The following is a 25,188-nucleotide window of genomic DNA, read 5'->3' as shown; positions in this document are numbered from 1 at the left end:
AACAAAGCATTCTAGGTCTATCCATATCTCTATTCTATTTTCTTCTCAATTTAAGTGATTGCTTTCTACAATTGTTTGTTTGGGTTCAGTATCATCCATCTCTAATGTTGTTCAAGTTGCAACTGTCCAACTTTTATTTACTCGTTTGTTCATTATGTACACTAAGTATACAGTCTATAACCATCCCCATGAAAACCAAGCGAAAGAGAAGATCAGAGGTAACTTAAAAAAGACTTACACTAGCAATACTATTGTCTTTATGGTGGTGAAAGGTTTAGCTTAATTGATTGCACCTTTTAAGTTTAAAACTTAAGGCATATTGTGTTTTTTCCTAGTATATGAAACTCTCTTCTACAATTGGGAGCTATGTGTAACCACCTCCACACGCACACACCCCCTACAATTCGATGTACTGATGATTGTAATTGGCTAGTTTTTGCAGGCTATATGTGTAACCACCTCCACACGCACACACCCCCTACAATTCGATGTACTGATGATTGTGATTGGCTATTTTTTGCAGGTTATAGACCACGAGAACAAAACATAGAGTCTACCTCCAACACATATGTTCACCCTCCCAGACTGGCGGTACACACATTGGTTTTTATTTTTAATTGGTTTCAATCCTAGCGCATAGGCGCATGTGGGCTGGTTGAAGAAAGAATTCAGATGTAGTGTGTATTACTTGGCCTTTGATAGCAATTGCAATGTTGAGGTGGTCTTACAAGCAGTCAAATTAGCTATGAATGCTCGACGTAGAAATATGGATTAGTCGGAACCAATACTGATGCCAATCCCAACTATGGCCATCCTTAAAAGAACTCTGTACTTATATGTATTTCGATCGCGGTTCAAATGTGTATCTACCATCCTTTCTCTGAGCCTTGCTTGTCGGTCTCATCTTAAGGTGCGCTGATTCCAGACATATTTCACCATATTCTGTTGTGTCAAGAGTTTAGATCGAGCGAGCACAAATAGAAGCCTCGTTATACATGGCTGGATTGATCCTATGGTGGATGATGAGGTACAACACTTTAGTATCATTATGGTCAATGGGGTATCATGACACTTGTTCTGTATATACGTGCAGGATTGAGACTATTATTGCCTTACAGGGGATATTACGATGCTTTACACCCTTTTGGCAATAATTTTGTTAAAGACGGGTCAGCAGCAGAACTAGATTTTCACAAAGATGGGTGATACTCGACTTCATGGCTGCCCAAGGTTTTGTTACTTTGCAATGGTGGCTACAGATGTACACTAGCATGAATTTTTTACACACCATGTTATTATAATATGGCAAATAGACTAACATTCTGCATCATCATATATATCAACTCTTTGGTCTAAGTACCTTTTACAGAGTACGTAGTACTTAATTGTCAGAACCCAAATAGCTCTTCGTCTGTCTGTCTGTCTGTGATCATCATAGGAGAATGTCCTACACTAATGTTCCAGGATATCCACATAGGTCATAAGCAGGTAGTCAGCTACAGCCTGTACAGCAGATCACAAAAAGTGTATGGTGAACTACTACAATCTTTAGACAGACAATCCATTATCCACCTGATCAAATCGCCAAAAGCATGTAGGAAAATGAAGCATTGGACAACATTACCCCAGCTCCAACATAACAGTACCACAATCGGCATCATCAGATGTATGAGCAGCTTGGAAATTTGTCATTAGTTGCGCTGTAAGAAGGATGAGGGGGAGCTTTTAAGAGAAAGGAAAGAATTACTTTTAGGCTAGTTATAAAACAGTTCTATCAAAGGATCTGATACAACCATCCATGACAACTTGTGAAGTACCCTACTCTTTTGTGAATTTTGCCATCTTTAAAAAAACCCTAGCTTTACAATCTCAGCTTTACAGTTCAGGACCCAGGAGTCTCACTGTGAAAACAACAGCAGATCACCTAAAAGTTCAGGCTTCTCACCATGGCTGGCAAAATTTGGTCTGGCACATGCCATCCCGATGGTGGTACTTGATTTGTTTGGACCATGACTGATTGCAGCAACTTCAGCCAGCTTTCCAATGTGCATACTCACATCAAATTAGTCAGATCAATCACAGGAAAGGTACAACAATATCAATAGAACAATATTACTTGTAACGTGTAACTTCACACAGTCAGCCATCGCCTCACACATCAGTCAAAACATGACATAAGGGACACAGGCCAAGCTTGAGCCTGAGCATGTTCCCACTGCAAGTGACAAAATTTAACATTTTAGAAACTCATTTTCCTCCTCTATATGTAAACAGCTCGTCTGTGCACACAATTACTAAGTAGCATCATGAACAATATATATGAGGGCAATGATGCTGATAATGATGAGACAACAACAGTGATTATGAATACAATGACAATTAATGATGATTCATGTGGCGGCAAGGTGTGCAAGATGGTGACATGATTTCAAGTCAAGTGCATGTTGTACGACAAAGTTTTAAGGATACAGTTTTTCTTGCAGACTAATGACTTTGAGACAGATTTGGCAAGCTGTTTAGAATGCATGCCAAAGCATCCTGACCACTCATGCAAGAGAATAAAACTCAACTAATTGAAGCTGGCATGCTAATACTAGGTACAATATAAAGGTGACATTGAAAAGGAAGAACAAATTTCCATGCTTAGAGCTGATTGACAGGCAACTTCATCCCACACCTCGGCTTGTTTGCCTGTCCACCAGGCAACCCAGCGGTCATTTCATTATCTGGAGACATTCGGATTGCAGACATCATCATTGACCATCATTCTTCTAGGTTTTCACTGCTGGTTTCTGTACTTTCTACTGTCTCATCATCCGAGACTGTCAGACACTCTGGAGGATTGCACACTTCTCCGTCTAATGCATCGACATCTTCATCTCAGCCTGGCACACGGATCAGAACTGCTGCTGCATTGCAGGATTCATCACGACACACTTCTGAAACCATTCTCAGTCACCTCTGCGCCTGTCCTTTGAGACGCAGAGGATCCAGGTCCCCCTGATTGTATCATTCATTCATTGTCATTCAGCAAATTTCTACAGATATTCGTATTCCCATTCATTCATGATCAAATAGTGTTCTCGTGTTTTCGTACATTTTGCATTTCTCCATGTTTGCCATGCTATTTCTTTACAGAGTATCAGAGCAAAGGTGCTCTCAAAAGCTAAAGATTCACACTCTGGAGTCTGTGTGAAGGACAATTTTGACATTCAGAAGTGAGAACTCCTTGTGAGATGTCTCACATCTTCACCAAAGCAATCTCCCTCAAAGCCTATGCTGTCAGCATCAAGGAATGGGTACCCTCTACCCATTTCACACTCCTATGAGGTAAATTAGATCTTCTCACCCGTGGGGATATGTGTCTATCCTGAGGCGAAGATTTAGCAAGAGGTTGAGGCCCTATGCTCGTGATCCACCTCACACATCACCTTCAGCATATCACCCCACTAGCTGAGTCTACAACCCGGAGGACTATGCACATTAATCGGAGATCTATATTGGTGCGGAGCCAATACCCTCAACTGAAAGAGGACAAACCAATCTGCAAGCTGTCCAATGTCTTCTTCGCATCAAACTCGGTGCACATTTGGTATAGTGCAAATTTTGCTAGTCCATTCATTTTTTCACTACATTGTCGAGTGGTAGGACAATAGCCCACCTCCAACTTGTGGGAATATAACCTCTGCAAATATATCGCGCAGCTACAGTGCCCCCTAAGTGATAGACCACAATGCGTAGTACTCAGCCTACATCAATGAAAGAACCATGCCAGGTTGATTCTTATTGCTCCAAGAAACTGCACCGAATCCAAGGGAGAAGACATATTAGGTAATGGAACAAGTGCGAGTGTCATGTAGCCAATTAAAGTGACTCAAGCCTACCAAAGTATCCCCTTCTCGATTCAGGGTCTCGTAGGATCAAGGAAATGCAGAACTAACTCCTATGTCTCATTTTCCTTGATAGAATCGAGCTCATGGCTTATGTGCAAGAACCTTCTCAAGAGTGGTAGGCTCATAGTCTTCCAATATACTAGTCATAACGACAAAGTTTACACAAAATGAATATCCAGTCCTCTATTGTCTCCTGGCTAATTTGTAGGGTCCCTCTAGCGTCTCAAACTCTTATAGATAATGTTGAAACTACTGGGCAAAACTTACAGCTTGTCCTCCTATGAGGAGGCTAAGGAGCCTTCCATACCATTAGGGAAAATATGAACTCAAAAAGGGCCTCCATAAAAACTGATTAGGAATCCTCAATCTTGGATGAGTCTCTCTTCCATGGTCATCATTGCATGCTTTTTCTTTCACTAGTCCTCCCAACGTTCCTAGGCTCCACTCTACTTTTTGTTATAGGCCCCATCTAGAAAGGAGAGGGTCTCCTTTTCTTTTCACCCTAGTAACTAGCATTTTTCATTCTCTAACCACTGTTCCAAAAGTGTCACATCAGCAATTTGTATTTAAAATAACTTTTTTAATTTTCTCACAAAAAATAGATTTATTTCCCTCAAAACATGCCCAATCATATTGCAAGTTGAAATACACCTTTTTACATTGAATAGCCTCCAAATCAGTTTATACTTTTTTATACCCTCATAAGAAGTTTGTGAGACCTTGTAGAGGTAGTTACATACCATATCTATACCCTAGTACTCCTCTTAAGTGCCACATCGGTAGGGTGGATTAATTTTGACCCCAAAAGGTAACATTTTCCCTCCCCTCTTGAAAACGGGTATTTTCCATCTCTAATGGTGCCTAACCATATTATATACATATCTAACATATGCAGTTAGACAAAGACAATGGTTCCTGCCTGTCACACCACTGATCCGCCATCGCGCCCCCGCTACCCCCCATTCCTCCCGCCCTGTCACGCCCCATGGTGCGCTACACCTCTCCCTCCCGACAGGCACTCTTCTCCATCGCGTTGCCCCCACCTAGTTACCCTCCTACCCTATAATCTCCCCTGTGCTGTCCCCCGCCTCCTTCACCCTCCGGCCCTTGGCCTGTAGGCCCCCCACCCATGCGGCTCTAGTCTTACGCTTGTCACCCATGGCATCCAGCATCTCCTCCACCGCCAGAAAATAGCATCTCCCCCTCCTCGCCAACGCCCCCCCACCTACCACACGACCCCTCCTTGTCCCCTCAACCACCCTCCCCCCAGTTGCTCCCTCCATCTGCACTAACATTCCCAACCCCCCCCCCCCCCCCAGTAGTACAACCGCTTGATCCATAGGTTCCCAACAGGGACGCACAATTGAAACCTCCGGTTAGATGCCAGTGCATTCTGTGAGTGCCCCCCACTCAAACACCTTGCACACCGTCCTTTTTCTGGGGAACAACTCTTAGTTGTTCATGCCACAAAGCAGCTAGAACTGAAAGAAACAATAATCTCTAGTCAAGTCATAGGACACTTTCAATCCAAGATTGAGCTTCAGGATTGGCTTCTTTCCACGCTATGCATTAGCATAGCGCAAATCGCGGAGGTAGTTCTCTTGGGTCAAGGGATCTTCATCATTCGACTCACCTCTGCGGACACAACCCGTGAGCTAGTGGATAGCTCACCTTATGCCTCCAGGAAGGGGATCATTTATATGGTTCCCTGGTATAGAGGCTTCACAATGGAGGAGTTCCCGCTCCGCAATAGGTTTCTCAAACACCAGCTCACCCTACTATTCCCTGAACTGGTGGTAGAGTATCGCCAATTAGTGGAGGACGTTGGACGGCTCTTCGGCATAGAGATGCCTATCTTCTTTGCATATGTAGTGACAGCCAGAGGATTCCCGAAGGTACATGTGGATGTAAAGATACAAAGAACATACCAAAGTTTCTAGAGATTGAGACGGGTAGACACTCCTTCAAGTTGCAAGTTATTGTGATCCGACAGCCATGACAATGCATGGCATCGCACGAAGATCTGACAGGTGGGCCTCAGTCATCGCATCGCACGCATTCAAACTCTACTGGCGTGCCATGACTGTCAGATCTTCATAGACACTCCTTCAAACTCTACTGGCAGGCCCGCAGGTGGATGCTGATGGTTTTACACATGTCTAGCAACGATAGAGAGGAAGATGACAAGGGGGACCTCAGTCAGTCCCTTAGAATCAATCACAGTAGGCAAAGAGCAGGAGGGCATGCGTCAGCGACCCCCCACAGAGCACCCCACAACACCCCCCAGCTCATCCCACCCAATAGGATCACAGACCTCCACCTCCACCACCCACAAAGGCGTCATGGGCTTCCCCACCAAAGATCCCACAGCCCCCACACCCACCCCTCTTCAGGGATTTCCCTTTGACCCATCTTATAGCCCTCCCCCTTCCAAGGCTATGCGCCTCCTACATCCGATCACCCCACCATCCCACGATCTATCTCCTCCTCACCTTTCCCCTCGCTATGCACTGGAAGCAAGGTCGAGCAAAAATCTCAGATTGCTGTGAGATTTGGTGTGCGAACATATTTGATATTCCACAGTTATTTTGGGTGTCTGAGGCCGTTTGAGGTCCCGTTTTAGAGCCGCAAGGTTGCGTATAGCAGTTTCAAGGTACATTGTGATTTCGGCTGTATTGACCAAAAGTGAGTGCGTAGGTTACAGATTGCAAATCTGTAATTTTTTAGGTGTTTACAGGAAGCAAACATAAGGTTTATCTGCAAACATGTTACAGATTACATGTATTATTGAGCAATTAGTGAAAAAGATTGCTTGGTGTATTGTTGTGCACGTGTGGAAATCCCATCATTGAGAAGCTTGAAAAGAACAACTATCCTTCATGGAAGTTCCGTGTGACGAACTTCCTCATTGGAAAGGGCCTTTATGAGTATGTTTCAGGTGAAGAAAATGAGCCAGAGCTGGGTATCCCTCCGACTGCAGATGAGTTAAAAGCATGGAAAGAGTGGAATGCGAAAGACAAAAAGGTGATGTACTAGCTATCTGTAGTCATTGATAATACTATGCTGAGACATAGCAGGAATGTAGAAACTTTACATGTAGCTTGGACAATTTTTTAGAGCATGTTTCCAGTAAATACAAAGGCACGAAAGATTCAACTCAATCAAAAGTTGAATGTCTTGAAGAAAGGAAAAATGTCTATCAATTAGTATGTGTTGAAGGTGAGGAGCATTGCAAATGCTTTAGCAGCGATTGATGCAATGCCGGATGATAATGATTTGGTTTCATCCACTTTGAGTGGCCTTAACAATGAGAAGGCATGAAAATCATTTGTTACTTCAGTATATGTACGGAAGCCATTTCCATATTTTGATGAGCTGATCTCTCTCATGATTACTGAAGAGATCAATATGCAGGGTGATTCACCTGAAAGAAATGGTGAACAGGTCCAAGCATTTTACTCAAGTTTAGGAAGGGGACGTGGTAGATTCTCTTTGAGAGGCCGTGGTATGGGACATGCTAGCGATGACCAGTAACACAGGTTCAATCAACAGTTTGGTGAAATGAAAGTTTCTGGAGGCAAAGGAAACTTTGGAGGCAGGGGGAGCTCTAGAGGAAGAGATGGATGACAGAATAGAGGTTCTGGAAATTCTGCTATTGTTTGTTATTATTGTGGCAAAAGAGGCCATATTTTAGTCCATTGCTATACAAAGAAGGATGATATTCGCAGTGGTAAATTACAACAAGGAAACTATGCATCGTCTTCGCGATAGAATGAAAATAAAAATGAGCATCTGTATGTTATGCAGCATATGATGAATGCAGTTACAGGAAAGGGGACACATGATGATATATAGTATGTCAATTCAGATGCATCTAATCATATGACCAGTCATGTTGAATGGTTTGGAGAGATGCATGACTTACAAAACCCAGGTTATGTGCAGACAGGTGATGATTCATGTCACCCAATTCACACATTGGAAAGGTTCCCTTATCCTTTTATGATGGCCAGACAAAGAGTCTTGACAGATGTATTACATGTGCCATCAATTACAAAGAATCTAGTATCTGTTGGCCAAATGGTAGAGCAAGGGTAGCATGTCCGACTCAATACAAAAGGTTATTTTGTAGTAGACTTTAATGATAAGTGCAGGTTGGTGGCAAAAGGAAGTAGAGTTGGCCAGATGTTCACTTTAGATGCTGGAATTCTTGCAATGGATGTTGCTATGTATGCTAAAGGAAAAGAAGTAGTTGCAAATATTGAATATGGCATAAACGCATTGGATATGCAAATGTGCAAAGGTTAAAATCAATGCACACAAGAGGATTGGTTACAGGGTTGCCTTCTTTTAGAGTTGCTAATTACATAAAGTCTGTGAAGCATGCCAGTTTGGTAAGCAGGCGAGACAACCCTTCTCACATGATAGAGAAGTGAGCAGGAATATAATTGATCTAGTACATATAGATATTTGGGGGCCTACACAGAATGTATCTCTTGGTGGCAGTAAATACTTTGTTACATTTATTGATGACTGTTCAAGGAAGTTATGGGTATACTACATGAAGGAAAAGAGTGATGTGTTTGAGCACTTCAAATCTTTGAAAGCAGTTGTTGAAACAGAAACAAGCTTAAAAGTGAAGTGCTTGAGATCAGATGGAGGGGGAGAGTACCTCTCTAATGAGTTCAGTGGCTTCTTGACGACTCATGGGATAAAGAGGAAATTTACTTACAAGTATATCCCACAGCAAAATGGTGTTGCAAAAAGAAAAAACAGGCGCATATTGCAGAAGTTGCACGGGCATTAATGGCTGAAAAGAATATGCCCAAACATTTTTTGTCTGAGGCTATCCATACTGTTGTCTATATTATGAACAGAACTCCCACAGCTATAGCTCATGGAATGACTCCTGAAGAGTGCTTTACTGGCAAGAAGTCCAATGTATCACACTTGAAGGTATTTGGATATGCTGCATATGTTCATGTGCCAGATGAGCTATGGAAGAAGCTTGATCCAAAGGCTGAAAAATGTATTTTTATTGGGTACTCTTTAGAGCAGAAAGGGTATCGCTATTATAACCCTGTCACAGGTGAGTTGAGAGTGAGCAGGGATGTTATCTTTGATGAGATGGGCAGCTAGTATGCACCTACTGGTGATGTATTAGATGATGATAATGATCAAGTTATGTGCAAAAAGAAAAACAAGAATCACAGAGTCTTAGTGGACCAGAAACATCATCTGGTACTATACCTAAAGTGAGCCCTTGGTCTGGGAGACTAAGAAGTAGTCCCACATCTTCAGGTGGATCTATATGTGTTGCAGGAAAGGAAAAAGGAAAGAAGAAAGTGTTAGATGATAATGATAGATCTACCAGTCATTTGGGATTTCATGGAGATTCTAGTGGTTCGGAGAGTTTGGATGATGAGCTTGGCGTTCCTTCAGCGAGGACACCAGGTGTACAGAGAGCTCATAGTAATGTAAAGGCTCCATTGAGTGATCCGGTGGTACGCAAATCTAGCAGGGTCAGATACCCTATTAAAAGATTTAGTTTTCAAGGTTATGTAGCTTACCATTATGCTTATATAGTGAAACTAGTTGAGGATGTTGAGCCCACCTGTTTTGAGGATGCTATTGGTCATGCTCATTGGAATGCAGCAATGGATGAGGAGATGGCTGCATTAGAAGCCAATAAGAATTGGGATTTGGTATCCTTACCTAAGGGTAAGAAAGCTATTCGCTGTAAATGGGTTTACAAGGTCAAAGCATAATGCAGACGGTTCAGTTAGTAGGTATAAGGCTAGGCCAGTTAAAAAAGGCTATGCTCAAACATATAGCATAGATTATGACGAGGCATTCACTCCAGTTGCTACAATGACAACTATTAGGTGTGTGATAATTGCCTTGGGAGTAGCCAAAGGTTGAAGTTTGCAGCAAATGGATGTTAAGAATACCTTCTTGCATGGTGAATTGCAAGAAGAAGTGTATATGGCGCAGCTAGCAGATTATGAGGATTTAGAGCATCCCACATATGTGTGCAGGTTAAAGAAGGTGCTCTATGGGCTAAAGCAAGCACCTAGAGCATGGTCTGACAAGATTGGAGAGTATCTTGTCAATATTGGATTTTGTATTTCTGATGCTGATCACTCACTTTATGTGAAAAAGGGAGATGCAGGGTTGGTCATCATAGTCATCTATACGAATGACTTGATTATTAAAGGTGACAGTGACAATGGGATTGTTGAAGTTAAGGACTTCTTGAAGAAGAAATTTGAGATGAAAATTTTGTTTGAGCTGAGATACTTTCTTGGTATTGAGGTGATCAGATGTGATGATGGTATATGGCTATCCCAAAGACAGTATGGCTTGGATATGTTATCCAAGTATGATATGACAACATGTAAGCCTCTTTCAGTACCATTGGAGCAAATTGTGAAGTTGACTGCTGATGTTGGGAATGAGATAGAAGATCCTACTATGTTCAAAAGGATAGTAGAGAGTTTGATTTACATGACTATCACAAGGCCAGACTTGAGCTATGCTGTTGGCCTTGTCAGTCAATTTATGCAGATGTCTAGAAAGCCTCATTTGGATGCATTTGGACGTATATTGAGGTACGTAAAGTCCACTTTAAATTATGGACTTTTTTATGAAGTAGGTAAGGATGTATAGGTCTTTAGATACACAGATGCAGATTGGGCTGGTAGCATGTGAGGCAAAAGACCTACAAGTGGATTCATGTTTTTCCTTGGTAGTGCACCAGTTACATGGAGTAGCAAAAATCAACCTACTATTGTTTTATCGAGTACAGAGGCTGAGTACAAAGGTGCTGCTATGGCAGCATGTGAGGTGGTATATTTGGAAAAGTTATTAGGTGATTTGGATGTGCATGGAGATGGTCCAGTTGTCATTCATTGTGATAACATGAGCAGCAAACAATTAGCTAGAAATCCAGTGTTCCATGCTAGAACAAAATACATTGAGGTACACTACCACTTTGTGAGAGAGAGGGTACTTGTAGAAAAGATTGACTTGGTATATGTCAGCACACAGGATCAGATAGCTGGCATTTTCACAAAGGCATTAGGTGCAGAGAAGCTTCGAAAGTTCAGAAGCTTACTTGGAGTTGCAAAGATAGAGTTGAGCCTAAGGGGGAGTGTTGAGATGGCAAGCTCAACACGTGCGGACATTGATGATGGACCGCCTGGCTAGATGAGTCCGTACGTCTACACTTAGCATGTTGGTGGTCATTATGATACTCATATGATCACTGACTTATCACTTATTATATTTAGTTTGTTACACCTACCTACAACTGGAAAAGATATAGCGCTAGTCGATTAGTGTGGTCGATTATGCATTGTTTGACTTAAAAGGCTACTTCCCTTTATATTGTATCTTATCTATACTTTGTGTAGATTGTATAGTGTGTGGAAGAAGAAGAAAAAACCAGCAAGAAGACGTTTTGGCATCCATCTCTCTCCTTGTGTTCTTGAGTGAGCTTGCTCTTGTGTATAGAGTGTGTGTTTGGTGCAGCAACTCAAGCACATCTTCCCATCATGCGATTCTTGACACACAACTCCCACTACAAATGTTATATAAGGATGAGTAACTATCATGGGATAAATCAAACTACCCACCACGATGAATGTGTACAGAACCTTGGCCATCTCAGCTATGTCATCATCTGACTTTAGACAATCAATCTAAAATAACCTTCACATGAGAGGGCAAAGAACAACTAATGGGTTTACCATATCGCATATAGAATCGCTCAAGTACACTATGGATGTACTCCTCCTGGGATAAGTAGAAAAGTCCCTTAGAGAAATTGCATGTAATATGTATACCAAGTATATGTGAGACATGACCCATATCCTTTATCTCAAAAATTTTCAACTGAGTCTTTAAAGCATCCAACTCAGCAATAAGAACTCCCAGCTATAAATATATCATCAATATTTTGGCCTGAAACCACTTGCAAAATAGTACAAACATGATGAAAAAGACCATTTTTTAAAAAGATTAGTGATAAACAAGATTCAAGAAGCCTAAAACCACAACAAACTTGACGAATAGGGAAAAAAGGGCTGCATTATTTTCGGTACCCCTCAATTTTATTAAAAACTTGGTTTCTTGTACCTCTTGGCATCGGGCATTCTCCTCCTAGGAGTGAGATGCAAAATTTCCACGCTTTGATTCGCTAAAAATAAGAAGAGATTTAGTGTAGAAAATGGCACGTTCTATTTAAGAAAGATACATTTAGCAAACTTTGGATCTAGCCTATTGCACTTGTCCTTGAAAACATGGTAGAAAGCCTCGCATCCAAAGACCCTAAAACAAGCATGTAATGGGGATTTTCCAAACCATACCTCCTCTGTAACCTAAGAACCAAGAGTAGTGCATGCGAATCTATTAATGATATGCACAACAATAGTAATTGTCTCAACCCAAAAATAGTGCACTAAGTCTTTCTAAGCGTACTACGGACTCTTTCTTCTTGGATAGTCCTATTCATGCACTCTGCAATACTATTCTTAGGTGGCATATATGGGGTAGTCAATTGATGCTTAGTACCCTATTCATCGTAAAGCTACTCAAATTTCTTTGAGATATATTCATCCCCATAGTCACACCTTAGGTATTTCAGCCTATACCAAAACTAGTTCTCAACCAGAGCTATGAAGCACTAAAATGTAGCCAAAACATTTGATTTTTTCGTAATAGAAAAATCCTTCATCTTATGTAAATAACCATTAATAAATATTAAAATTTACTTTGCACCACCCAATGATTAATAGACACTCACCCACACACATAGAACCAGATGTTTTATGAGTGTTACGTGTTTGCTTACCATAAAGTTGAATGATCTCATGAATGAAGATGCAAGTAATCAAGATGTAGAAGATATTGTAAATGAGTAAGTACTCTCTTTCCTTTCAGAGACATGTACCCAAGGCAAAAATACTGTGGAAATGCGTTGTCGTAGAGTTCGTGCAAGAGCTGCAGAACACGGAGTTCAAGGTACAGCAAGGAAAGAGGCTAACAAGATGATCTCAATAACTCAATATTTGATGCCAAAGATCACTATAATATTTGTCAAGTAAAATACATAAGATCCATGTTCAGAAAAATCTGTAGTATCTCATAACCAGCTTTGCATCAACAAGTTTCAGTTTAGAAACTTCACAACTGTATTCAGCAGCAATCCTCCAAAAGAGTACATGTCAGATTTTTCTATGAGTTTCCATCTGAGGCATTCTCAGGGGCCAGATACCCAAATGGTCCCATAACTCTAGTGGTCACATGTATATTTGCATCTCATGTTGGCTTTGCAAGGCCAAAATCTGAAACTTGTGCCTCAAAACATAGCAAAATATTAGAAGATTTGATGTCGTGGTGGATAACTCGAGGATGACAATCTTCATGCAGGTATGCCAAACCATGAGCAGCACCATGTGCAATTTTCATGCGTGTTTCCCTGCTCACAGTCAATTGATAATTCTGCAATTTGTTGCGGCATATGTGGGAAATTGTGGAGGTACATTCCAATGTCAGCTCTCCATCAACGACAGAGTTGAGATAGTTAGCTAACTTTCCAAATTCTTTGGTAATGTGCTGAATTCTGTCTTTTCTTGTTATTCGGCCATAATAAAAGACAACTCTATCTCTGTTGATGATAGACCACCACCACAATCCAGACCAACAGATATCCTTCCTAATTGATTTCAGATGATGAGGTTCGTTCAATTAATCACCCTGATTGGCTTGCAAGGAAGCAATGGCTATGGCGGACGTATTGTGGAGGGATTTCGATGCCATCTCTCGATCCGTTTCCCAAAAGGGTGAAGGGATAGAAGTGAAAGGTTTCCACATCAAGAAGGAGCTGGCCGAACACATCTCGGATGATCGCCTTCACATTCAACTGATGCGACTGTTGAGTCTATGGAGTTGGAGCCGATCAGCAGATTCCCCAATTTGATACACATCCAGCTAAAGGTTTAATACCTTTCATTCATACGAAACATGTTAAAATTCAAAGCTTGAATTGTTGACATATCGAGCTCCACTCGTGATACGCCAGGGTGACCGTTGTGTATTTATGTCACCGACTTGTCAGTTGCAAATGCGGTTGGTACACCGCCCCTGAATAATAGCTACATGATAGCTATCCTTATCTACTCTAGTTCGTGGCTCAGTTAGTATGCCACCTTAGTTAGTTGAGTTTGGTTTGAGACCCATATCTAGGGTTCTTCTATTTCTTTGTACTTGAGTTCTTTTGGCTTCCACAACTAAGAAGAGGAAAACTGTTTTCAGCCTCCACCCTTGTGTGTATTCCCCCATTGTGCAAGCAAGAAAGCTACAAGTGAGACTCCTTTCTTCTCTCCCACAATCTTGACATGGTATCAGAGCCTTGTTTGTGGTAAGGAGCTCAAGAAAGCAAGCCAAGCTCGCGGTGTTCTGGTAAGAGGAGCAGTGTTGCTTTCATTTTCTGTTTTGGGAGCAGATCTCTGCAGGTAGCACAGCCGGAAAGTGCAGGAGTGCATTGTCTCAGGTTGAGACGACCTTGTTTTTTTTATTTGAGGCCATTTCGGACCCTGTTTTGGAGGCGGAAGTTTTCTGCACGCAATCAGAAAAAGGCCCAGTTTTATGCTGTGCAGCCACTGTTCTACAGGTTGGTGAATAGTTACTGTAAAAATTGCATTGTATGCTTGTGCGCAGAGACATTGGGAGTTACAGAATCATCCATGTTGCCTGTTGATGCAAAATCCTCACTAGGAAGTGACTGTGTGGTCAAATACCACTTTCGCCAGTTTTGCAGATTTTCCCTTGTGAGGTTAAAGCTGTGGTTTTTGCAGTGACAGAATTTTTTGCAGTCTTCTGTAATGGCATCTGATTCTCTTTCACAGATTGTCACTGAAAAGCTTGACAAGAACAACTTCCAAGCATGGAAGTTTAGAATGACGAATTTCCTTATGGGAAAAGGATATTGGGAATTTGTTGCAGGAAATGAAGAAGAACCAGTTTTTCCTGATGTTCCCAATCAACAGCAAATGCAGGCATTTAAAGCATGGCATGAGAGAGCCAGGAAAGTTATGTATTGGCTGTCTATCAGCATTTCAGACTCTATGATTGTGCATATTCAGGATGCAAGTACGCCAAAGGAGGCATGGGATACTTTGTCAAAAATGTATAGCACAAATACGCAAGCCAGGAAAATGCAGCTCAAGCAAGAGTTGCACAATGTGCAAAGAGAAAATATGAGCATCAACGACTACCATATGAAGGTGAAGAAGATTACAGATGCACTTGCTTCCATTGGGTCACCAGTGGAAGATGATGATTTAGTTTCTGTGACCTTGAATGGTCTAGGAAAGGATTATGCACAGTTTCGGACATCCATTTCAGTTCGTGAAAGATTTCCTGATTTTGAGGAGTTGATTGCTCTTCTAATTTCTGAGGAACAGAGAAATGGTGGTGCATCTTCTTCAGGAGGAACTTCAAAAGAAGCTGTCTTCTACTCAAATACTGGAAGAGGTAGAGGCAGAGGTAGAGGAGGCCGATTAGGAGGCCGTGGTAGAAATCAGAATATGCAGCAAACTCAAGAAAACCAGTCCTATGGAGGAGGACGTGGTAACTCTAGAGGCAGGGGGAGCCAAAGAGGTCGTGGTGGATGGCAAAGAGGTCAAAATGCAAACAGTAATGTTGAATGCTACTACTGTGGTGAAATGGGTCATATGGCTAAAGACTGCTATAAAAAGCAGAATGACATCATGAATGGAAAACTGCAACAAGGGAATTATGCATCTTCTAGCAGACAGGGTGATGACAGAAATGATCATTTGTTCATGGTGCAGCACATGAACAATTCTATGACAAGTGCAGAAGAAAGCAATGATGTATGGTATGTTGACTCAGATGCATCAAACCACATGACAGGTCATGTAGAATGGATGGAGGATGCAAGGAAAATGGAAAAACCAGGATTTGTGGAGACTGGTGATGATACTGCACATCCTATTGTGCAGATTGGAAAAATTCCCTTGTCTATGCAGGATGGGAAAAAGAAATACCTATCCAATGTATTTCATGTCCCGAATATCACCAAGAATCTGATTTCTGTCGGTCAAATGGTTGAGCAGGGCTTGCAGGTCAGATTTAATCCTCATGGATGCTTTGTTGAGGATATGAAAAATAAAGGTCGCTTGATAGCAAAAGGAAAGAAGAAGGGCAGAATGTTTACGTTGGATGTAGACATGTCTGAATTGAGTGCAGCAATGTTTGCACATGGGACCGGTGTAGTTGCAGATATTGATATCTGGCATAAACGCATTGGTCATGTTAATGTACAGCGACTTAAATCAATGCAGGCCCAAAATATTGTTGCAGGATTGCCAAAATTCAAGGTTGCAGAAATGCATAAGGTATGTGAAGCCTGTCTGTTTGGAAAACAGAGCTATGAAAGGATTTTATCTAGCTGTGTGTCAACACAGAATAAAACTTGAAGAAAGATGCTAAGCCTATTGTTCAGAAGAGGTATAGAATGAATCCTAACTATGCCAAACAGGTCAAGGAAGAAATTGATAAGCTTTTGAGAGTGGGGCTCATTAAACCAGTTAATGAGGTTACTTGGTTATCTCCTATTATTGTAGTGTCAAAGAAGAATGGGAAGATAAGAGTTTGTGTAGATTACAAGAAATTAAATGCAGCTACTATTATTGATCCTTTCCCGACTCCTTTTATTGATTCTCTTCTAGATGATGTGGCCGGTCATGAGATATACAGTTTTTTGGATGGGTTTTGAGGGTACAATCGAATTAGGATGCATCCGGAAGACATGGATAAAATAGCTTTTATCATAGAGTGGGGAGCTTATGTTAGCACAGTTATGAACTTTGGGTTGAAAAATGGACTGCCTGAGTTTCAGGGAGTTTCTTATAAGACATTTGAGCCTTATCTAACAACTTTTATGAGGGTCTTTACTGACGATTTTTGTGTTTGGGCAGTAGGAGAGAACATTTAAAACACCTTAGACTACTTTTTCAAAGATGTAGAATGTTTGGCATGTCTTGAAATCCTTTTAAGTTAGTGTTTGCAGCCAAAAGGGGTGTGTTGTTAGGTCATATCTTGTCAGAAGAAGGGATGAGTATTGATCACAGAAAGATTGCAGCTGTTCAGAAAGCTAAAGCTCCAAGTAATGTGCAGGAAGTCATGCGGTTTGTGGGCAAAGTTAAGTGGCATAGCAGGTATTTAAGGTACCTTTCACATATCTGTTCTCCTCATACAACTCTCACTAAGAAAGGGATACAGTTTGTGTGGAGGGAAGATCATGAGAGAGCCTTTAGTATTCTCAAGAAAATGTTAGTGGTGGCTACAATCTTACAACCTCCAGCATGGGATTTACCTTTCCATATTTTTTTTGATACATCTGACTTGGCTGTGAGAGCTGTTCTAATGCACGATAAGGTATCTAGTTTTGGTATAGACCAATCTATTATGCAAGCATGAGATTAAGCATTGCTGAAAAGAACTATTCAGTAACTGAAAGAGAAGCAATTGGAAAGGTTTTTTCAGTGCAAAAATTTAGACATTATTTGTTGGGAAATCAAGTCATTTTTCATGTCGACCATCAAGCACTCTTGTTCTTGATAAATAAGCCTCGATTGACAGGTAGATTGGAAAGATAGATGTTGTTGTTACAGGAGTTTGACTTCAAGGTTGTGTATACCCCTGGGAAAGAGCATGCTATAGCTGATTATTTAAGTAGATTGGAAAATGACGAGTCTGAAGTTGGAGTTTCTAATTAGTTACATGATGCTGAACTTTTTGAGGTTCGGGTCCTTGATCCTGATTTATATTATGACAAGATGTTGCATTTCCTGAAGTCCGGAATTATGCCTACATACCTTTCAGTAGATCAGAGAAGAAGGTTGGCATTGAAGAGCAAAATGTTTCAGGTTATTATGAACACACTGTACAGGAGGGGAGTTGATAATGTCTTGAGAAGGTGTGTTCGTGAGTTTGAGCAACCAGCAGTGTTACATGAAGCTCATGTCGGACTGTCAGGAGATCATTTTTCAGGAGAGATTACAAGCAGGAAAATACTGCAAGCAGTGTTATGGTGGCCTACTGTGTTGAAAGATGCTCATCAGTATCCTAAAGAGTCTTTGCAATGTCTCAAGGAAGGTCAACCACTTGACAGGGATAGGATGCAAGATCATCGTGTGTTGCCACTTGAGCCATTTCAAAAGTGGGGGATTGACTTTGTTGGTCCCATCAAACCAATTGCAAAAAGGACAGGTAACATATACATTTTGGTTTGCATTGATTATGCTACTAAGTGGGTAGAAGCCGAGGCATTAAAGGATAATAAAATAGCAAGTGTGGCAAAGTTTTTATACTCTAATGTTATGACCAGATTTGGCTGTCTTATTGAGCTGATCAGTGAGGGTAAGCATTTCTTGAATCAAGTGATTAGAGAACTGACTATCGGGCATATGATTATGCATAAGAAGTCTACTCCTTATCATCCTGAGGCTAATGGTCAAGCTGAAAGTTCCAACTAGATTTTGCTTCGTATCTTGAAAAAAATTGTTGACGATAATCGAGAAGATTGGGATATTAAACGTGATTCAACATTGTGGGCTTTCAGGACATCATATAAAGTTACAACAGGGCTTATACCTTTTAGGCTGGTTTATGGTTTGGAAGTAGTAGTTCCTATGGAATTTGTAGTTCCAAGTCTGAGAGTTGCTGTTATGAGCAAGATGGATATTGAAGAATCAATGTAGCATATATTAGAACAACTTTTGAAATTGGAAGAGGATCGGATATTAGAAGATTATATTACAGGTGTCACACAAAAGAGGAGACATGCCTGGGTTAATAGACATGTGAAGAAAAAAATGTTTCAGGAGGGAGATTGGGTTGTAGTTTATAACTCTCGCATTGGCAAGTTTCCTGGTAAGTTAAAACTCATGTATGCAGGTCCCTTTGTCATTTTCAAAGACATGGGTGAGGGTACTTTTTTGTTGCAGGACTTGCAAGGGAAGGTTTTACACCCTGCAGTGAATGGATTTAAGCTTAAGGGGTTAGTACAACCTTATTATTCAAATGTTCATGTTATCATTCAAAACGGAACAAAAGAATCAATTATTGGTAGTTACATGTGTAAATGGTCTAAATACCATGATGTTGAGGTGACACTTAGCACACAACAGGGTGGACTGAGAGAGGACTTGGACTTTGGCATGCAAATGGAAAAGGGCATGTATTCTTTTGGGGGTTTCTCTCCTTCTCCACTCAACTCATTCTCGGCCTCCAACTCTCACTGCCATGACGCATACTCATCGCTCTTCAGCCTGGAAGCTGTCCCTGATCAAGCATGGTTGCCACAAAGATGACGATGATGAGCTCTATGTGGCCAACGATGACGACAAGTTGGTGCAACAAGGAGATGAAGAGGTAACACCATTGAATGCTTCATCTCTTTCCAACCCTAGTGTTGTTGGTACTCCCTTCGTGGACTCCAACTTGTATTTGAATGTTGAGTCAAAAGTTCACCGGTTATGTTTGCAAAAAATCGGGTTGTATGATTATGCTCGTTTGCCATGGGATCGTTGGGCATCGAATATGCATGTCTCCAAACATATGGATATTTCAAGGCACTCAAATTGCAAAATTGCAGGTCGTCTTGAGTTAACTCCTGCCATTGTCAGTCAAGTGTTTGCACTCCCTATGAATGATAATCCAATTGCATATCGGTGTACGGAAGACCAAATGCAATATGTTTTCGGTGAACCAGCTAGACCTAGGAATGCTTATGTGCTGAAGCGCATTGATGGTGTCAAGAAATTGTAGTTGCGCTGGTTCATGGAGTGCTTCATGATGTTCATTAAGACCGATAGTATTGCTCGAGATACTTATGGCATTCTTTACTATGCAAAGCATTTGGGGATGCCAAATTGGCCACGCGTTATGTTTGATAGGCTAAAGGCTGAGATAAAGATCTCCAAAACTAAGAAGATCTTTCAGAAATCTCGGATGGGTTGCTTTCTAGCAGGTTTGTATGAGCATTGCACGGGTCTTGTATCCAGAGCTTACGACTGAGTATTTGCTAAAAATGGATGTTACTTCTTTGGCCGAAGATGCAGTGGAAGCTGATCATAAGGTTGATGTTTCTCATGAGATTAAACATTCAATGATGCTCATGATATGTTTGATGGTGATGCTGCAAAACACGCTATTTATTGTGACTTGAAACAGGTTGGATATGATGAGGCATATGCCAAGGAGGTTGCTTTCGAATTTGCTAAGGGAGATCATAAAGATGCAAGTATTAAAGATGTACTTCATCTTGGTAAGCAAGATGATGGGGATGCTTTTAATATGGATGGAAATCTTTATGCAGAGAAAAAGCAAAAAATTGCGAAAATATGGTTGAGAAGTAGGTATGTATCATAGGAGAAGAAGCAAGATGCTAATCTTGATACTCGGAATCATCTTGACAATGTCTTTGGTGATCAGCAAGTGAATAAATGTTCAGCAGAAATACCTTCGATTGTTCCTGGTTCTGGGATGCATGATGATCAATTTGATAGTCTTTCTGATGCTGTTGGAGTTATGCAGAAAATCATGGCATGCTTTCAGGATTATGATAAGCGGACTGCTGTTTGGATTATTGATATGTAGGTTCAGTTGGCTGCCAGGCAGAAGGCAACTCAGGACTTGAGTCAAAAGTTGCAGCACAAGCCGTCAGAGTATGATGCATTAGAATTGGATCTTAGGGGTAAAATTGCAGATATGCAACAGATGTTGGATAAAAACGAAATGTCTATTGCACTTTTTGAAAAATGGACCAGTGAACTTAAGACTAAATGCTTGGAGGAGATGCAGGCTTTTATGGGGAAACATGTTCAACTTTAGGTTGATTATCAAATGTTGTTGGAGAGATTTCAGCCATTGAAGGAAGTTGAAAAGTAAATTTTGAGCAATGTTGAAGTTGAAGTCGATGCTTCAGTGATATTGAAATCTAACTTTGAGGATATTAGAAATGCATTGGTAAATGATGTCAAACTTGCATGGCAAATGGTTGTAGATAGGTTTGATGGCATGATTTCTCGTCCTTATCATATGCTTAAGAATGTCTTTGTGTTCGCAGATTATGAGGATGTCATGCATGAGAGAGATGCTTTGAAATTGAAAGTGGAGGAATTGGAGACAAAATGCATGGATGTCAATGCAAAATTGGAGAAGGCTTTGAATGCAAAGAGAGCAAGTGAAGAGCATGTAGCTTCTTTGTTGCAGCATAGAGATTTTTGCTTTGATGAGCATGATTTGGTCATTTAGGAGATGCTTCATACACTTTATCAAGATTTTTCTATCATGGATTATGGGATAGTTCAGAATCATGATGTTGTTGCTGTGGCATGTTAGATATCTTCATGCACAGACATCATTCCCTATACTCCTAGATCTTTGTAGCTATCACTTTGGATGTAGTTTTGTTTTGTTCATGATATATTTTGTTCATCCCATTGAATCTTAGAACCAATTATGCAATTGCATAAGAGGATTATGAGTATCCTAGAGGGGCTCTACTCATGATAGCATAGTGTGACTTGTCAAGGGTGCAAGGCCTCTGGCAAGGCATAATTGTGTTCTCTGAGTAGTTCTTCATCATATTTAGTTTCCATATGTTCAGATAGCTATTTATATGCTTGTGGGGCCCAGTCATCCACCGGGCTGTGTCAGGTGTTAGGACTTGAAGTTCACTGTCTAGACTTTATACTTCATATGATGTGTTGCCTGAAAGTCAAGGCACAGGTAAAAAATGTCAAGCAATTGCATTCAAGCAGTTGGTTCTTGATCATGAATGGAATATGACTGTGTGTAGCGCCTAGAAATGGTTGCTGATGTTTGATCCCATTATCTTCTTATTGTCTCTTGAGTGTTGGTGTTATTCTCTTTCACCTTGTTCAATCAATAATGATTATGGTAATAGAAAACAGTGTCGCAATTGATGAACAGCAATTCTATGTTGCTGAGTATGATGTTTGCTTTGTGTTTGAATGTATTTCTTGAACATAATGTAGTGTTGATGGCTAGATATACATTCAGGAAGTTCCGTGACAACACTGTTATGTATTCAGGAAAAATGATGTTTCGTGGCTGTTATGGCATAGAGAATGTATGAGAATACATGCTCTATGGGTGTTCTACAAGCATTGTGATTGTTGCAAACTAGTATATATGTAGTCCTTATAGCATGGACAAAGGGGACATCATAAGCTAGACTATGGAAACTTGATGAGACACTTAATAGAGTAGAAGCAAACCATGGTAGGTAAGGACCTTACAGAGTGGATCTAATTAAAATGTGAAAATTTGGAAAAACAAAAAGAGATAAGGATAAAGAAGACTAGATTATAGTGATAACAAAATTACTAGTATGTATAGTGACTAGAGCTATACGAAAAATGAGATAGAAGAGGACAAAAAGAAACAATCAAGTAAGAACCTAACATGATGAAGCAACCTTGCCAAGCATGTTTGAAGGATTTAAAAAGTTAGAAAGTGAAGTAGCCAAAAGGTTGGAGAGACAATTTGTCAGGGAAAGAGACATTCTGTCAAGGCTATAGTTGGCCCAATACCATTGGGCATTAGGCTTTTACAATGAAGTATAGTAAAGCTCTCCCTAGTATCAAGGTTGCCAATTGGGTTCTTTTTGTGACTTTGTGTACATTGGACAAGTGAAGTACTTTAGTGTGGTTACTTCATTGGTTGGAGGTTTTACGGGAGCTCAACCTGAATTGAAGCTGCTTCTTGGGATGTGATTATTCCATTAAGTTCTAAAGCAAGACAAGGGATACTTAATCAAAAGTGTGAAAGAGTAGGGCTTTACTAGTGGAGCCATAGATCTAGGCCATAGATTAAAGGTAAAGTTTGAATGAGCCATCATTGGAGTTTGGAGAATTGTTTACCTCAGACTTTGTAAGAGAGTTTCCCAAACTATTGAAGAGAAGTAGAGAAATCCTCATCATGCAACTCCATAATTCTTTATATGCCACAATTGTCATGGATAGATTCTCCTTAATACAATCAAAGAATGGTTGGTATTAACAACACTACCATCACATGTTCACATGTAGAGATTCCATGTCCTTAAGGTAGTAGAGGAGGATATGCTTAGCATTCCATATATTCATGCATGCCATCTCTTGGTTGTGAGCTCCATCAGAGTCTGATAGAGACATGCAGCCTTTCTACTAGGCCTCTCTCCTCTCTACAGTCCTCCCACATTTGAACATAATATACTTTTTGTGTTTTTGTGCATTTTTAATGTATTGGAAGGACAATGGATCACCACTACAATTGGCAAGATAAGGCAGACCATCAATATGATAATGGCTCTGAGGACAAACAAAGGAAGAACAAGGATTACAAAGTTGGGTGTAATGACTTTCAGGATCGAGAGGATCATTGTAAAGACTCATAATTGTGAAGATCAAGAGGATCATTCTAAAGACCAAAGAGATTGAGAATTTGATCATGATTGAGATCCCTCCCACCCACCTTTCCTTCTTGTTTCTACCCTCCATGGTATGGAGAGTCCACACCTTGGCAATATGGTTCCCTTTGTTTAGGTGCCCTATTACCTTTACTTTCCAAGGAGGAAACATTGGATATCTCCAACTATTATTGGCCTTATAAGGTGGAGTGCATCCTAAACACCTTCGATCTATGGGACTTCTTCACTACCCCATTTATGGATCCGCACATCGTATCCAAAGCTGATGAGGTGGCTCATTTGGGCTAGTTCAATGCTCTTTCCTCTTCATGAGTTTCCATGACTCCATCCTTGTGCATGTACATAAGATTGCTCCAAAGCCTCTCTGAAGCACATGCGTGTGCTTGTCTCTAGTTGCACATTGCATGACTCTCAAGATGCCTCTCTCAACTTTTTGTTGTTGACTCATTGACCATGAAGAACCACATCAATAAGATGGGGAGACTCGGGATGAGTAGCATCCCTTGAAAGGAAGGGATTTTTGGAGAATATAGTTGTGATCTTCTTATCACATCCCTCATTGCCTAAATATGAAGTTTATAGTTTCTACACCACTCTTCTCACCTCCAAGGTTTGAGATACGATCTATTGGGAAGAGCATGTGCCCATGACCTTTGATTGCAAACCTTGGAGTAAGGAGATAGGGGTTAGGTGGAGTAGAGAAAACCAATCATGCTTCTATAAGACTAGCTGATACACCGTCACGAGGCAAACAAAGATAACAAACTGAAAAAGGATTAGTAAAAAAGAAAAAGGATGATAAATCAAAGTGTCATCGTATATGTTTAACTATGGGAAAATGACCCTTGGTACAGTGGCTTTACTGTGGAGGCGTTTGCACTCCACAACAGGTTTCTTCGGCACCCGGTCACCCTTCTTTTCCCCAGCTTGGCAATTAAGTATCGCGAGTTGGTGGAAGACTTTGGGCGGCTCTTCGGCACTATCCTTCCCGCGTCCTTCGCGGATACAGTGACAACTGTAGGGGTCTCAAAGGTACGGGTGGCAGTGAAAGAGGTCAAGAATATCCCATAGTTCCTAGAGATTGAGGCAGGCGGGTATTCCTTTAGGCAGCATGTCATTCTAACTGGGCAACCAGGGCAGTGCGTGTGCTGCCACGACTTTGGGCATCAGGCAGCAATTTGAACGCATTTCGGAGCCAAGGCAGCTCCGCTCACATGTCCGCAGGTGGACACTGACAGTTTCACACGGGTCTAGAGGCGACAGAGAGGGAGACGGCAAGGGGGGGCGCAGCTAGCTTCTCAGACCTAGCCTCGTCAGCAAGGTGCTGACGGACGAGCGGCCCCCTCTTGGCAAAGCACTCCACATCCCCCTGTGTCTGCCCCACCCGACAGGACCGCAACCCCCCACATTCTCCACATGCTCCACAAACTGCCTCGCCTGAGTTCCCACAGGCCCCTCATCCACCCCCCCCCCCCCCAACATCCCATGCCCCCCCTCCCCCAAGTGACCTTGGCCCACAGTCCCCCCTGGCCAGGGCCACCATCCCACCCTCCCACACCTGCCATGCATCTCCAGCCATCCCACCATATCTCGATCCTCTTCACCCCCATCACCCCCCCTAATTTGCACCCAGGTCAGGTGAGCCCCCCAGACCCACCCCCCCTCCTCCCACAGGAGGTGATGAGCCACACACACCTACCTCCTCTACACACCAGCAGTCTCCCCCATCCACATAGCCACCAGCTCATTTGCCCCTGCCACCCA

At 41.4% G+C, this 25,188-nt stretch overlaps 1 protein-coding gene across 2 annotated transcripts in view; it reads right to left on the bottom strand.

Moving 5' to 3' along the window:
- Positions 1-685: 685 nt before the first annotated feature.
- Positions 686-25,188, bottom strand: part of LOC148030963 (MADS-box transcription factor 23-like) — a 165,882-nt gene continuing 141,379 nt past the window's right edge. The window contains exons 6-8 of one of the 2 annotated variants that reach the window (XM_087684512.1): positions 1,946-2,036; positions 1,625-1,700; positions 686-1,503 (exon numbers count right to left, since the gene is read on the bottom strand). In XM_087684512.1, coding sequence (XP_087540638.1) covers positions 1,497-1,503; positions 1,625-1,700; positions 1,946-2,036 — 174 coding nt within the window. In that variant the 3' untranslated portion in view covers positions 686-1,496. The other variant, XM_087684513.1, reaches the window with a different exon arrangement.

The sequence above is a fragment of the Lygodium microphyllum genome, chromosome 9 (assembly GCF_053477565.2).
Source record: "Lygodium microphyllum isolate KBCC chromosome 9, Lygodium_microphyllum_v1.1.10, whole genome shotgun sequence".
In the NCBI taxonomy this organism is placed as follows: Eukaryota; Viridiplantae; Streptophyta; class Polypodiopsida; order Schizaeales; family Lygodiaceae; genus Lygodium; species Lygodium microphyllum.
The sequence above is the reverse complement of the archived record's forward strand: the minus strand, read 5'-3'. Positions and strand labels throughout refer to the sequence as shown.